A 15608-nucleotide genomic window follows, 5' to 3' on the forward strand; every position below is an offset into this window, starting at 1 on the left:
CCAGACTGGGTCACATGTATGATACTACACGGTCTCATAGATTTCTCCATTACCATTAGTTCTATTGAAATTAATTGCATAATTCATTGGCTTAAGGACTATTATTCTTGATAAGAATATAAACTTCATGATGGCAAGAACTGTATTTGTCTTATTCACCACTATGTTCCTAATGCCTAGCATGGAGCCTTAAACGTAGTACACATTCCATAATTGAATTCTAGCACCTCCTATAAGCCAGGCACTCTACTAGGCATGGGCTTTAGGAATGAGTTAGTAGTCTTAGACCTTGAGGAACACATGGTTCAGTGATTAATCCAGTAAATTCTGCAACCCTCTGTCAGTTTCTTTCTTTTTTCCCATTTATTTTGGTTGAACTTACTCTATATACTGCGTTTTCCAGCTTTCAGACCACAATTGACTTTCTGACAAATACTAAAGAAAAAGAAAAGATTTAAAACCTCTGTCTTTTTAGTGTCATCTGTTATTAGTTTTCCCTCTCCAACTAATAAATGGACTCTATTTTTCTTCAACCTCTTCTCATGTCTGATACACTTAAAGAATGTTTGTTCGGGTCTCTCTTTGTCCCTTGAAAATTGCAATGCATTCCTTGCTTTGGATTTTTTTATTGTTGACATGAAAAGCTATTATATTTGCCTTCCTTCTTTATGACTGTTATTGTTTGAAAAGTTCTCTTTCTATTGCATCTTTCATGCACTGTCTTTTTGTTGTTGTTGATGTTGTTAGATATATATGTGCATTCTTTATTTTTTTCCTATCTCATCTATGCATAAAGATAATTTTTTCTGCATTTTCATGTCATTGCCTTAAGAGATATTCAGGAATTATTCCATTTGTTTAATTTTATTTGTGATTATATAAATGGCACATATTCATAGCAAAATAAAAGAAAGGAGAAAGGGAGGGAGGAAGGAAATATAATTTGATTCTGCTGGTTTACATGAGGGAGAGATAAGGACAGTGAGAGAGGGAAAGTGGAGGTTTTTTAAAAAGAGGTAGGCTAAACATTGTCCTCAATGGTGAAAAACTGAAACCATTTCCACTAAGATCAGGAACAAGACAAGGTTGCCCACTCTCACCACTATTATTCAACATAGTTTTGTAAGTGTTAGCCACAGCAATCAGAGAAGAAAAAGAAATAAAAGGAATCCAAATTGGAAAAGAAGAAGTAAAGTTGTCACTGTTTGCAGATGACATGATACTATACATAGAGAATCCTAAAGATGCTACCAGAAAACTACTAGAGCTAATCAATGAATTTGGTAAAGTAGCAGGGTACAAAATTAATGCACAGAAATCTCTTGCATTCCTATATACTAATGATGGAAAATCTGAAAGTGAAATTAAGAAAACACTCCCGTTTACCATTGCAACAAAAAGAATAAAATATCTAGGAATAAACCTACCTAAGGAGACAAAAGACCTGTATGCAGAAAATTATAGGACACTGATGAAAGAAATTAAAGATGATACAAATAGATGGAGAGATATACCATGTTCTTGGATTGGAAGAATCAACATTGTGAAAATGACTCTGCTACCCAAAGCAATCTACAGATTCAATGCAATCCCTATCAAACTACCACTGGCATTTTTCACAGAACTAGAACAAAAAATTTCACAATTTGTATGGAAACACAAAAGACCCCAAATAGCCAAAGCAATCTTGAGAACGAAAAATGGAGCTGGAGGAATCAGGCTCCCTGACTTCAGACTATACTACAAAGCTACAGTAATCAAGACAGTTTGGTACTGGCACAAAAACAGAAATATAGATCAATGGAACAGGATAGAAAGCCCAGAGATAAGCCCACGCACATATAGTCACCTTATATTTGATAAAGGAGGCAAGCATATACAGTGGAGAAAAGACAGCCTCTTCAATAAGTGGTGCTGGGAAAATTGGACAGGTACGTGTAAAAGTATGAAATTAGAACACTCCCTGACACCATACACAAAAATAAACTCAAAATGGATTAAAGACCTAAGTGTAAGGCCAGACACTATCAAACTCTTAGAGGAAAACATAGGCAGAACACTCTATGACATAAATCACAGCAAGATCCTTTTTGACCCAGCTCCTAGAGAAATGGAAATAAAAACACAAATAAACAAATGGGACCTAATGAAACTTAAAAGCTTTTGCACAGCAAAGGAAACCATAAACAAGACCAAAAGACAACCCTCAGAATGGGAGAAAATATTTGCAAATGAAGCAACTGACAAAGGATTAATCTCCAAGATTTATAAGCAGCTCATGCAGCTCAATAACAAAAAAACAAACAACCCAATCCAACAATGGGCAGAAGACCTAAATAGACATTTCTCCAAAGAAGATATACAGATTGCCAACAGACACATGAAAGAATGCTCAACATCATTAATCATTAGAGAAATGCAAATCAAAACTACAATGAGGGATCATCTCACACCAGTCAGAATGGCCATCATGAAAAAAATCTAGAAACAATAAATGCTGGAGAGGGTGTGGAGAAAAGGGAACACTCTTGCACTGTTGGTGGGAATGTAAATTGATACAGCCACTATGGAGAACAGTATGGAGGTTCCTTAAAAAACTAAAAATAGAACTACCATACGACCCAGCAATCCCACTACTGGGCATATACCCTGAGAAAACCATAATTCAGAAAGAGTCATGTACCAAAATATTCATTGCAGCTCTGTTTACAATAGCCAGGACATGGAAGCAACCTAGGTGTCCATCATCGGATGAATGGATAAAGAAGATGTGGCACATATATACAATGGAATATTACTCAGCCATAAAAAGAAATGAAATGGAGGTATTTGTAATGAGGTGGATGGAGTTAGAGTCTGTCATACAGAGTGAAGTAAGTCAGAAAGAGAAAAAGAAATACAGTATGCTAACACATATATATGGAATCTAAGGAAAAAAAAAAAAAAAAGGTCATGAAGAACCTAGTGGCAAGACGGGAATAAAGACACAGACCTACTAGAGAATGGACTTGAGGATATGGGGAGGGGGAGGGGTGAGATGTGACAGGGTGAGAGAGTGTCATGGACATATATACACTACCAAATGTAAAATAGCTAGCTAGTGGGAAGCAGCCGCATAGCACAGGGAGATCAGCTCTGTGCTTTGTGACCACCTAGAGGGGTGGGATAGGGAGGGTGGGAGGGAGGGAGATGCAAGAGGGAAGAGATATGGGAACATATGTATATGTATAACTGATTCACTTTGTTATAAAGCAGAAACTAACACACCATTGTAAAGCAATTATACTTCAATAAAGATGTTTAAAAAAAAAAAGAGGTAGGCTAAATAGAGAACTGAGAAAAGAATAAGGGTGAGAGAGGAGTCTGAAAGTGGCACACGGAGCTAAGTAAAGGTGCAAATTTCACATTCACTTTGGCTTTAACCTACCGTCAACTGACTTACCAACCCAAATCCTAGATTCCCGAGGGGAATCTACATTCTACTTTGATTAAAGACTTAACTATGAAAGAAAAAACTCTAAAAGTTTTAAAAGAAAGCATAAAATATCTTTATGAACTAGACATGAGGAAGGACTTCTTAAACAACACAAAAAGAAATAGATATTTTATGCCCACTAGATTGGCAAAAATTAAGAAGTCTGAAAATAACAGGTGTTAGCAAGGATGTGGATCACAGGGAACTCGTACAGACACTGCTGGAGGAAGTGTAAGTTGGAATAATTGGAATCACTTTGGAAAACAGTTTGGCATTATCCTGTAAACCTGAATATTTTTATACCTGCGTGTAACCCAGCAATTCCAGTACTACAGTTTGTACTATAGAACCGTGCTTCTCTAACTTTGACAAGCATCCGAATCACCTAGAGAGCCACACAATTTGGGGGCCTCACCCCTGGAGATTCTGATTCAGTACATCTAGGATAAAGTCCGTGAACTTGCATTCCTAAGAAGCACCAGGTGACGAGGCACTGCTGGTTTCCAATCACAATTGGAGTAATGCTTCTCCAGATTTCTTCACCTGGGTCTTAGGAAACAGGAACAAGAATGTTCAAAGACACATTGTTCATAATAGCAAAAATCTGGACACAACTCAAATATCTATCAGCGAATAATGGATAAATAAATTGTAGTATTTTTACACAATGGAATATCATACAATATTGAAAATGAATAAACTGTAAGTACGCGTAACTACCTGGATGAATCGTTGAAGCATAATGTTAAGTGAAAATGGTAAATCAAAGAAAACTACATACAGTGTGATACCACTTTTATAAAGCTAACAAATTAAATAATATATTGCTTAGGAGCAAATATATATATATGGATAAAACTAAACTATGAAGGAAGGGAATGAAAAACATAAAAATGAGAAAAGGAAGACTCACATAACTAAATGCAACAGTGTGGGTATTATGGTAGCTTTTAAGATGGATGGTGGGTTCTCATATGCTTCAGAACTGTCATTAAGTTACATATATTCTCCTGTATATGGAAAACATATACATAAGAACTTGAAGCTATATTTAGAGAAAATTCTCACACGTTGAAGAAAGGGCTTAGTCTTTCTGATTAAAAGTAGTCCCCAAATACAGGCAAATTAATGCAGAAACTCACATTGACACATTCCTGGTAAAAATTCAAATATCAAGGATAAAACATGACTCCTATAAGCATCCTGGCAGGACACAAAAGATAGAAAACAAACAGGCTAACCAAACATAGAAAAGAATTCATGCTAGCTTCAAACTTCTCTGCAACAACTACTGCAAAAAAATAATTTCAGAATTTATTTGGAAAAATAAATGAATATGACTAATTAAGGAACATTTGAACAAAGAAAGGAAAATTATAATGAAATGAACTTGAATCTCTAGATATTAAATGCTAACTATAATAATGAAAATGATGTGAAACTGATTTTTTTAAAATAGAGAGTTCAGTGGAAGAGAATAGAAAATGCAGACACAGAATTATATATAACATTTCTTATCAGTATATGTATCATGATATACATATCATAAACTATTATATATGACATATGCATATATTTATATATGTTTATATGTGTTATATATAACATGATTTTAAATATGTTATATAATACACATATATATGTTATATAATATTATATATCATTTATATTATATATCACAATGTATATTATATTGTATATATGTGTGTATGTATTATGTATCTGTATATGTATATATAGTATATATGTATTATAATATATATACACATTATACCATATCATATATTGTATAATGTATACAATATACATTATAATACAATATAGTATATACAGTATATTATATATTAGATAATGACAGACATGATAATGTATAATATTATATAATATAAACATTTATATTTCATATGTATAAATTTTAGTTTGTGATAAAGGTGGGTTTAGGGATAGGTTATTCACTATATGATGCTACAACAACTAGTAGATAATTTAGACAATAGTAAAGTTAGTACCATACACCAAAATATTTTTCAGTGAATTAAAAGTTTAAATTTTTAAATGATAATATAAAAAGAACTAGAAAAAATATCAGTGAAGATTGATCTTACCCTTGTGTGAGGAAGGACTTTCTAAGAATAAAAGAAAAGGAAGAAATCAAAAGAAAAAGATTGATATATTTTTCCATAAAAATTTTTGAAATTCTTCACGTCAAAAAAATCATAAAAAGTGATAAAAAGCAAACTACAAATTTGGACAGAATATTTGTTTCATAAATATTCCAAAGGATTCTTACCACTAATATTAAAAGATATGTTACAAATCAATGAGAAAAAGGTGGACATCCCATTGGAAATACTGTGACTGTGATAATCTCTTCACAAAGATTACTTCAAATCAAAGACACAGAAATTGTAGTCAAGTAAGAGCAATGAATTTTTTTTCATCTATATGATTGACAATAATGAAATATTTGCATTTTAAATATAAGGAAACCATATTTAACAGCCATCCTAAGTCCACTTAAAGTTAATTAAGGTAAATGGGCAAGGCTTAGTGCTCAGAGCAGATTTGGAGCTATTCTGGCGACAAACGAGCTCTGGGACTTTGTTCTGATTTATTCAATTCACCAGACATTTTTAAGCAGCTGATGTTATAGATGACCACAAAAGGGGGGAAAAAAAAAAAAGATTATTAAAAGATGAAGGCTGAGAAGACATGATTGATGTCTTTAAGATCTTGAATAGCATGCCTGCACTGGAGAGTATGTTCACTGAATTCCAGAAATGGGGGGAGGGGGGAAGCTCCTAAACAAATTAGGAGGCCCTATTTACATGGTGAGTTAGAAACACTGAAGTCATTACCCCATAATAGGATTTAAGAGCAAATACAAAATATGTTTTGTATCCAATATAAAAATAAAACATGATAATAGCAAATACAGTAGAAATTAAGGTGGTGGTAAATAGGCATTTGTAAGTTCAAACACCTGTGTGGATTACAGATTGAGTATTTATTAATCAGTTACAAATGGACCCTGGAATGTTTAAAAGCACCACATTGTTTTTAGTTTAGAATTATTGAGGATGACCAATAATTAGCACCATGGTTTGCAGACATTCTTCTGTTTGTATTTTCGCCTCTGGAATCAGGACTCTGGTCTCCTGTCTGGAGGAACTTCATCCTCCTCCCACCACATTAAGAGTGGCAATATTTGGAGGATGATATGTTGGATTCTCACATTGGTGACAATCCTAAAGATTGGAAATCTTCCATTCTATAATTAAACAGAAGTCATAAACCAGTATGAAAGTAAAGTCATAGGAAAAGAAAGTTGAAAATTCAAGGCCCAGCTGGTTGGTCTTTTATATGTGAAAAACTGATTCATTTGCTTTGTATGCCACTCGGGGTTCGCCCCACTGACATTTCCTCATTTGGCCAGTTGCAAAGGCCACTTTAGATAATGCCCACTTCATTATGAACCGAAGATGAGCGCTTCATTGGGGTGACCATGCTTACAGGGTTAGGGTCTCGCTGGTCCTGATTCATCATACTCCTGGTAAGTAGTGGATTCTGGCCTGCGTGTTTGTATGTTTACTCAGAACACCCGAATGTGTGTCTATCTCTGACTCTCTGCCTCTCTATTCTCCTCAGGACTACTGGCTCTCTCTCCTTTACAAGCGCCTGATTGGCCCCAAAGTCTTGGCTGTGCATGTGGCTGGGCTCCAGCGGAAGCCACGGCCAGGCCGAGTGATCCGGGACAAACTAAGGATTTATGCTCACTGCACAAACCACCACAAGTAAGTCTGCAGAGAGATCGCACAGAAAGCCACCCCTGGGGAGCTTCAGGCCCCTTTGAGAATTTCATACATGGGACCCCTTCAAGACTTATTGAAAACCACTTCTGGATTCACTTTACCTGCTCTTTGCAGGTTTCAAATGATTTCTGATAAACAGCTTTTTCTCCAAGGAAACCCCCTTTCTCACACTTAGAGGATTTATTCATAAAATGTTCCTAAAAATACATGCCATTTGTTCATTTACTTCTTCATCCAACAAATTTTTACTGTGCATTTTCTCTCAGCCAGTTGATGTAATGTCCAGGAGGCTTATTTGTATGCCTATGCCTGAACCAAGGCTAGAGATATAAAATCTGTTCCTAAGATACACCAGGCGAGCTTGAGGAAATAAGTCTACATCTCTAAGATGCATTTTGGAGAGCTATACCACTAGAAACCTAACCATATACCAGTGCATCCCAAGCTGAGAGTGCCCAAACGTAGTCAGGCCAGCTTTAGAGCTATTTCAGTATTTGGAAAACCTTTTCAGCTATTTTAAAGGTTAAATAAAATCTAGGCTTCCTTTTTTTAGGGGGCCGGACTTTAAACAATCAGCACGGTAACAGGTATGATTATCCTCTTTTTCATCTGAAGCTCTGGTTGTCAGAGTTGTCTTTTAAAAAATAGGAAAAATAATTAGTAAATAAATAAGTTTGGCAGATAAAATATTTTAAAACGTGAGGTTCATAAGGTAAAAACTTAAAACTGAGCCTAAAGCAAAACCCATCAGACCAAATATGGCTTTCTTACATCACTTTCTATTTAAGGAACAGAGTAGGCAGCTCTGGAAGTAAGAACTTTTCTCTTCCTGCAGAGAAACCTTGTGTGGAGTGGGAGTGAGGGAGAAGGAAGCAAGTGCCTCCAGCCAGATCTTCATTACTGTGAGCCTGTCAGGAGCTGATCACGGGTAGTGGAGGCACAAAGAGCTCCAGTGGTCAGGTTACAACAGATGCTCCTTCCCCTTCCTTGATGACAGAGGAGCCAAGCCAGTTAATTTATCATGATAAGATTTTTCAAAGAATCACTCTGAGCATAGCGGGGTCAGGGGCCAGTTGTCTTGTCTGTAGATACAAGTGCCTATTGTGGATGAGCGGAGGCTGGTTTGGGCAGAGGCCAGAGGCTTTCAACGTCCCTTTTGCTCAACAGGAAGCTCAATCCAATACCTGACAGAGAGTGACTGCTTTATGGCCTTGGCTGGAGTTATCTGATCACCACACAAGGAAACATTGTATTCCTTGTCTCCACCCTGGCCTTGAGGTAACCACCCAAAAGGTGGACCCCCATCTTCAAGAGAGAAAAATTACTCTTGGCACCTTTTGTCTCTTTTGGGAAGCACATCAGTATGTGCCCTTAATACTACAGGTCTGAGGACACGGGGGAAAATGTCAGTAGCCAAGCCACGGGCTTAGCAGAATTTGAGGGTCTTCACAGAGGTCTCCTCACATTGTTTCATCCCAGTGTTCATCCTGACATTCTTTGACATTCTTGTGGGAAGTTGTCACTAATATTCTGAATATACCATGCCCTCAGGGCCAGTGCCTCATGCATTTTTGTATTCTTGGTGTCCAATAGAGTGACTGGCCTGAGGAAGGTCTCAGTGAATGTTTGATGAATGGGCGAGTGAATGAATGCAGAAATAGGGCATCAAGACATCACTGATGATTTACAGTTCTAGCTCTCTTTCCCTTTGCTGTTACCACACTGGCCAGAAGGAAGGGGTGTGGTGGAATGGTTAAGAATTCTGCCATTCACTAGCATCAAATCATTCATTGCATTCAATATTCTCTCTCCATCACCAGGTCTCCTCTGCTTTCTATGGGAAGTCACTCCAGAACCTCTCTGGGGAAACGGTGCCACTGTGCTTCTGTCAGTTCCATCCCTCTTTCTCCCTGTTACATAAAAGAAAGAAATGATTTTACTAATCTATTCCACAGATGACCTTAGTGATTACTGGAGTGAAGGTCTTTTTGTTCCTATTAGAGAAGAAAGCCCACAGTGGATACGCTGAGCTGGCTGAGTTTGCAGATCTTCTCCATGTCAGTGGGTGTCCGGTGCCTTAGATAGGTGGGCACAAAGATAGAAGTGTCTCTGCTCCTTCTCTGTGGGAAGCCACGTGCCCTGTCTGTGCCCTCTCATCCTTCACAACAGTCACGAGGAAGCACTCCTGGTTCACTTAGTTTATTTGTGGCCAAAGAGGCCAAGGTCACAGAAATGTCCCAGAGTGGTCATATTAGCTTCACGCTGTCCAGTCTTGACCAATACTCTGAAAATATATATCCTTGGTCAGAACAGGGAATTGGGTGAAAAAGTATAAGTTTACCAGTAGAATAAACCAAAGAAGGGGTCTTTTAAAATAACTCCTGCACTCCAGTCTGTGTTGAACACTTGCTACGTGCCAAGCATCTTGCCAGATATTCGCATTTGTATTATCGTATTAAATTCCAAAGGTTCTATGGTATCACACGTATAGGCAAGTAGCAACATTAATAATGTAAAGATTTTTACATTTGGAAAGAACCCTTAGAGATCTTTGGCCTGGTGTCCTATATAACACAGAAATGCCCTTTACAATCTCCCTGACAGTCACGAACCTCTACTTGAATACCTCACTCCCTCTCATGGCATCTCTTACACTGTGGGTCATTTCTGACCTAGTAGAGCACTGTCTTTTATGACTGATTTAGGATAAAGAGTTAGATACTCATACCAACACTAGCAGGTGCTTTTCTGCTTTCTGTTCTAGAGCCAACAAATTAGGACACTGGCAGCATAGCAGTTCTCACCCTAAGTCTTCTTATTCAGAGAACGAGTAAGTTTTGACTAGGAAACCTTCTTTTTCTAAACCATTCTGCTAACACAATGTATGTTTCTGGGAGGAGCTGAGGTCCTTAGCCAAGTTCAGAACCAACTGGAGCCTGGTGGATACTGAAGCAAAATTGAGCCTTTTGGGGTTCAAGTTCGTTTATTATTGGCAAAGCACAACTTGCTGTTTCTCAGAAGAAGTTTTTTTAAAGACTCATAAAAAGGTTCCTGAGGCTTCTTGGACATCAAATAGCTCTTACAAAACAATATTTTGATGAGTTAAGTGTAAATGAATCAGAAACATGTGGATTAAATTTCCCTTAAAGTACACAGGGGCTTTGAAATTAGGGAAAAAGATGTTTGGCAAAACATGGCCTGACTTTTACCGAACCCAAGAACTTTGAATTAGATTTGGAGACAATGGACCAACACAGTTTTCAAACACATAGACTTTCACTAGAAATGGCCACGGATTTCAAAGCATCACCCTCCCTTCCCTTTCCTAGTCTCCCGGCTTCACCAGAGACATTTCTAGAACAGGGAGTGTTTTTCATCTGTAAGTCAAGATGCCCCTCCCCATAGGACTCCCCTCGCCTCTTCTATCCAAGATACTCCAGTCCCCGTCCCCGCTTCTGACTCACTTCCTCCCCCTCCCACATGGCAACACAGGGATGGCAGGCAGCAAAAGAACAGCAGAAAGATGAACTCCAGATACATGCATTCTCTGCTGGTGACAAAGTCTCACCATGAGGGAGACGTGGAACAAGACAGATGTTCTACCAGACAGAAGGGGCATTAACTACGAGAAGCAAAAGCCCCCTGGACTTGACGACATCAGAAGGTCGGCACTTGCCTCCAGTCCACACCTTCAGTAAGACCCCATTTCCTTAGGGAACAGATAGTCCTCCAAGATTATTTTTCTGTCGGCAGAGAATGTACATTCTTCAGGAATCTGGATTCTCAACATAGTACTTTCAGGTTGGTGCTGCATTCCCCAGCCAAGAATGTGTCTTCACAGCCAAAGGCCTCTGCTTAATGTCCTTGCCCATCAGCCAAGCAGGGAAAGGGATGACCGAGGGGGTCTTCAATGCCAGTTCCTACCTGAGGAGGCTCCGTGAGCTCTGTGAGAGCCTCGGCAAGTTGGTGTCTGGGCTGGCTTTCAGTACTGGCTTGTCTCCCCCAGTGGAACTGTGTAAATGGAAATCAGACCACTGCCAAGCAGCTTGAAAAGATAGCTTTCCCTGAAGCAATGGTGTGATTTCAGGTCTCCCTCCCACCCACCGCTTCCCCACATCCCTCCCTTCTCCTCTGCGATCTCCAAGGGCTCATTCTGCCCCAGCTCTGCAGAGGAGAAACTCCTAAATGCAAACACGCAGCTCTGGCCGCCTCTGCTGCTAGCCTTTGAGAAGGCTGTTTGATGGGAGTTAGCAGAAGGCTTTACCACAGTCTGTGAAAATTGGTACTCACGCATGCCTGCTTTTGCTCACACGCTGAAGCCCGCAGTGCCTGTAGTTAATGATGTCTTCCTCAGTTTTGCACAGAGCTAAGCTAAGCTTAAAGCCCACCAATGGAATATAGTTGGTGTTCTTTAACGATGGTAAATGCTAACATTGGCTAGCAGCATCTTTCTTCAGATCTCTGATGACACAAGTCTGCGCAAATAAATTGGCATGCTCTTCTGACCTAACTCATTGGCTCCAAAAGCTAATTCACATGCTTCAGGGGATTGAGAAGAAGGACCAGAGGAGGAGGGGCCAAATAGAAGAGTCATTTAATAATTTATCAGAATATCAATTCAGGTATCCAAAAAACCTTGAATGCAATAATGTACCCTCCTACAGATGCAAGAAAAATCATCGGACACACAGCCAAAAGGGTACACTCTGGGAATTCTTCTCATAACCTTAATGGATTGCTCTAGGCAAGTGGTTCCCAAACCAAACTCATCTGCCAAATATCCTGGGAAGATTTTTTTTTTAATATTGATTCCCAGACCCCAATCACAAATGGATTAAATAAAGGGATGAGACCTGGAAACTGTATTCTGTATTTTTTTTTAATCCAAGTGATCACAATGACTGGCCCTTGGTCACTCAACTCTTAATTAGCACATTTAGAGGCATAGACGAGTGACCCAGAGGCTGAGGTGTGCTGTTTCTGCAGAGAATGATATTTTCCTGTGGCCACAGTTGACTTAGAGTTGCTCTGAACTTCTCCTTTGAAAGCAGGACGGGGCCATTTTTTCTGTTTCCTCTCATTAACCCATCCAGATGGGGCCCTAAGGGACCCCTTAGAAACAAAGTCTTTTTTCCTACAAGAGAGAAGGAAATCATTATAGTCTTGTTGATACATGCTAAAAGGCTCTTGCATGTAGGCATGTAGTTCTCTCAGGCTCCTGAACGTCCTGTGCTGGTTTAAAAGGATTCCAAAACAGTAAATAGTTATATAATCATGGGGTAGGTAAAGCAGCAAAAGTAGAAATCAAAAAGGTCAATAAATTTGACTGCCTAGAAGTTGTGAACTTTTATACATCAGAATACAATGCAAACAAACTGAATCAGTCAAAGAAAACTGGGAAAAATTTTGCAATATACATGCAAACAAAGGATCACTATCTTAAGTAAATAGTTTTTATACATCAATAGAAAAATGGGCAAAGGGCATGAACAGTCAGTTTACAAAAGAAGAAATGAAATGGCAAAGAGGCAAATGAAAAAAAATACTGTGCCTCAGTGTGCATTTTTTAAAAATACAAATTAATACGACATTGAAATCCCATTATCACCTCTCAGGTTGAGAAAGATATTTTAAAAGGTTAATATCCAGTGTTCTTAGGGGTATGAGGATATGGGTGCTCTCATACATAGGTGATCAGAGCAAACTGATACAAGCTTTCTAGATAATATCAATATTATCAAAATGTGTATATTAGTCAGGATAGACGAGGTTATGCTCTGATAACGAAGGACCTCCAAATCTTATGGCTTTCAATAAGAAAATGTATTTCTCTTTCACACTACTTGTCTGTCATGGCTCAGCTGTAGCTCTGCTCCACATCATCCTCATTCCAGGATGCAGATCAATAGAGCAGCCTCTATCAAGAACATTGTCAGTCTTCTGGCAGAGGGAAAAGAGACATGGCAAAATATGGGCTGCTTACTAAAGCCTCTGCCCCAGAGGTTTTAACATGTCCACCCACACTGCATTGACCAAAGCCAATCGTGTGATCACTCTAGTGTTCAACAGAGCAGGGACAAAAAAATCTTCCCACAGAGAGCGGCACCAACTGGGTATGAACCAGAAGATTTGGTGAGGAATCATACACTGCATTCCCTTTGACCTAGTGTTTCCAACTTCCAGCACTTTATCCATCAGAAATAATCATGAAGTGCAAAAAGTTTATATAAATGAAGTCCTGCATCACATAATTTATAATGGCAAAAAATTAAAAACAATATAAGTCCCCAAAGGAGGAGCCTAGTTAAATAAATTTCTATGATTGAAGAACTTAATATTCTTTTATAAGTGAAGAATATATAATAACAGTAACATGGCAGCATGTTTAAGATGTTCACAAACTAAAAAAACTGGTGAACAATGTGATCCCAATTATATAAAAACTGAGAAATATTTATGTATGTGTCAAAGAACTCAGTAAATATTTGCTGAATTAGTAAACTAAAAAATACTGGAAGGATGTCTACCAAAATGTTATCATATCTTAAGACACTTGGATTATGGGGGATTTTTCTTTTTCTTCTTTGTGTTTCTCTATATTTTTCCTTTTTTTTTTTCCAATCAGCATATTTTACTTCCATATTCAGAAAAAGATATTTTGTTTTCTAAAATTATTGCAATACATTTAAACAAAAACAAAAGGGGTGTGGTGGGAAGTGGGTATCTTCTTTGCAGGACACCACAGTAACAAGGCCTTCCTGTCTTTGAAGGGCTAGGATGGCCAAGAACCATAAAATAAGTGCCCTTTCCTGGGGTAGTCCTGTTTCGTGCAGCCTATAAATGATCTAGAAGCATCTAACAGACCACTGTGTTTCCATCTTTCCCTTTCTCTCTCTCTCTCTCTCTCTCTGGATATCAGCCACAACTATGTTCGAGGGTCCATTACACTTTTTATCATCAACTTGCACCGATCAAGAAAGAAAATTAAACTGGCCGGGACTCTCAGGGACAAGCTTGTGCACCAGTACCTACTGCAGCCCTATGGACAGGAGGGCCTGAAGTCCAAGTAAGTGCCGACCCGGAAATAGCTTAGGAGCGAGTGCAGCAGGAGCTGGGTGTGGAGGAGCTGGAGTGCCGCTTTGCTGAGGGCACCAAGGCTGCTGCTAATTCACTCAGGGACTGCTTACTCCCTTTAGGACCCTGGTCAAGCCCCTCCCTGCCTCTAGGCTTAGAGTCCCCAACCATAAAGTCAAACGATGGACAAAATATATCTCAACAAGGGCACTCTTGGATTCTGGACCACAGGATTCTTCATTATGCAGGATGATCACAGTTTAAGCTATTTAGCATCCTTGGTCCCTACCCACTAAATGCTAACAGCCCCCCAGTCATGTGACAACCAAAAACAGTGGTAGTTAAGAACCACATCCATTCCAGCTGTAACATTCTGCAATGCTGTAACTCCCTGTTTGTCTCCATCTACAAACCTTGTGGGGCTTAAAGGAAGGAGCACTGGACAAAGGATCAGAAGTTCAGAGATCAGGAGTCAGTTCTAATGAATTAAAAATTTGGATTTAATTAAAAGATTTAATTTGGGGTTAATTTGGATTAATTTTTAATTTGATAAAAAATAAATGTAAATAAAACCCTGGAGAAATAAATAAAATAAAATCACTGTAAGAATAAAAAAAGAGTCAGTTCTGCCCCTAACTTTATAGCTTTGGGCACATCACCTCTCTGGAACTCAGTTTCCTTATCTGAATATTAGGAGAGAAATTATATTCTGGGGGCTCTGTAGTCTCTTCAAACTCTGTAAGTGTATGATTCTGTGATACTCTACCTCCCTCAGTCTCTTCTAGAGACTTTGGCAACACAGAAAGCAGCTCTAGGCCACCCCATCCTGCAGGAAGACCTCCCAGGAAGGGTATGGGATGCTGTACAAACTGGGAGCGCTCCCATTCCATTTTTAATGTTTACCAAGTTTAACAAAGCTATAAACTTGGAGCAGGTGGCTTGTGTTCCCACAGCTGCCCACAACTATTTGCGCTATAATTGTTTGCTGTTTCACTGCAACCTTGGTGGCTTGCATTTGGTTTCCAACTGTATGCAATGGGAACAAAACACAATCTGGGAAGTCACTTAGTGAGCCTCTTTAGCCCACGCTAGATCTGTATTCAGTCTTGTTTCACATACTGGCTCTTTTTTCTGGCTATAAGTACATTGCTCCCACTTTCTTTCCCCTCAATCCTATCTATCCCAGCAGAACTCCCGTGAGCATTTCATCCCCTCGCTCCATTTCCCAGCAGTTCATGACTGGTGTG

At 38.7% G+C, this 15608-nt stretch overlaps 1 protein-coding gene and 1 long non-coding RNA gene across 7 annotated transcripts in view; one reads left to right on the forward strand and one right to left on the reverse strand.

Annotated features, from left to right (window-relative positions):
- Positions 1 to 15608, forward strand: part of HPSE2 (heparanase 2 (inactive)) — a 632120-nt gene that overhangs the window by 598671 nt on the left and 17841 nt on the right. For all 3 annotated transcript variants that reach the window (XM_061194590.1, XM_061194599.1, XM_061194604.1), the window contains 2 exons: positions 7124 to 7269; positions 14207 to 14353. In XM_061194590.1, the coding sequence (XP_061050573.1) occupies positions 7124 to 7269; positions 14207 to 14353 (293 nt within the window). The remainder of the gene's footprint in view (positions 1 to 7123; positions 7270 to 14206; positions 14354 to 15608) is intronic.
- The window catches only part of LOC133094096 (uncharacterized), a 111580-nt gene that overhangs the window by 64256 nt on the left and 31716 nt on the right, over positions 1 to 15608 (reverse strand). Inside the window, exon 4 of one of the 4 annotated variants that reach the window (XR_009701361.1) lies at positions 12158 to 12421. The exons of the other annotated variants lie outside the window; for them this stretch is intronic. This is a non-coding gene — a long non-coding RNA (uncharacterized LOC133094096). Of the gene's footprint in view, positions 1 to 12157; positions 12422 to 15608 lie in introns of those variants that run through there. 4 annotated transcript variants of the gene reach the window in all.

This window comes from Eubalaena glacialis, chromosome 1, assembly GCF_028564815.1.
Source record: "Eubalaena glacialis isolate mEubGla1 chromosome 1, mEubGla1.1.hap2.+ XY, whole genome shotgun sequence".
NCBI lineage: Eukaryota > Metazoa > Chordata > Mammalia > Artiodactyla > Balaenidae > Eubalaena > Eubalaena glacialis.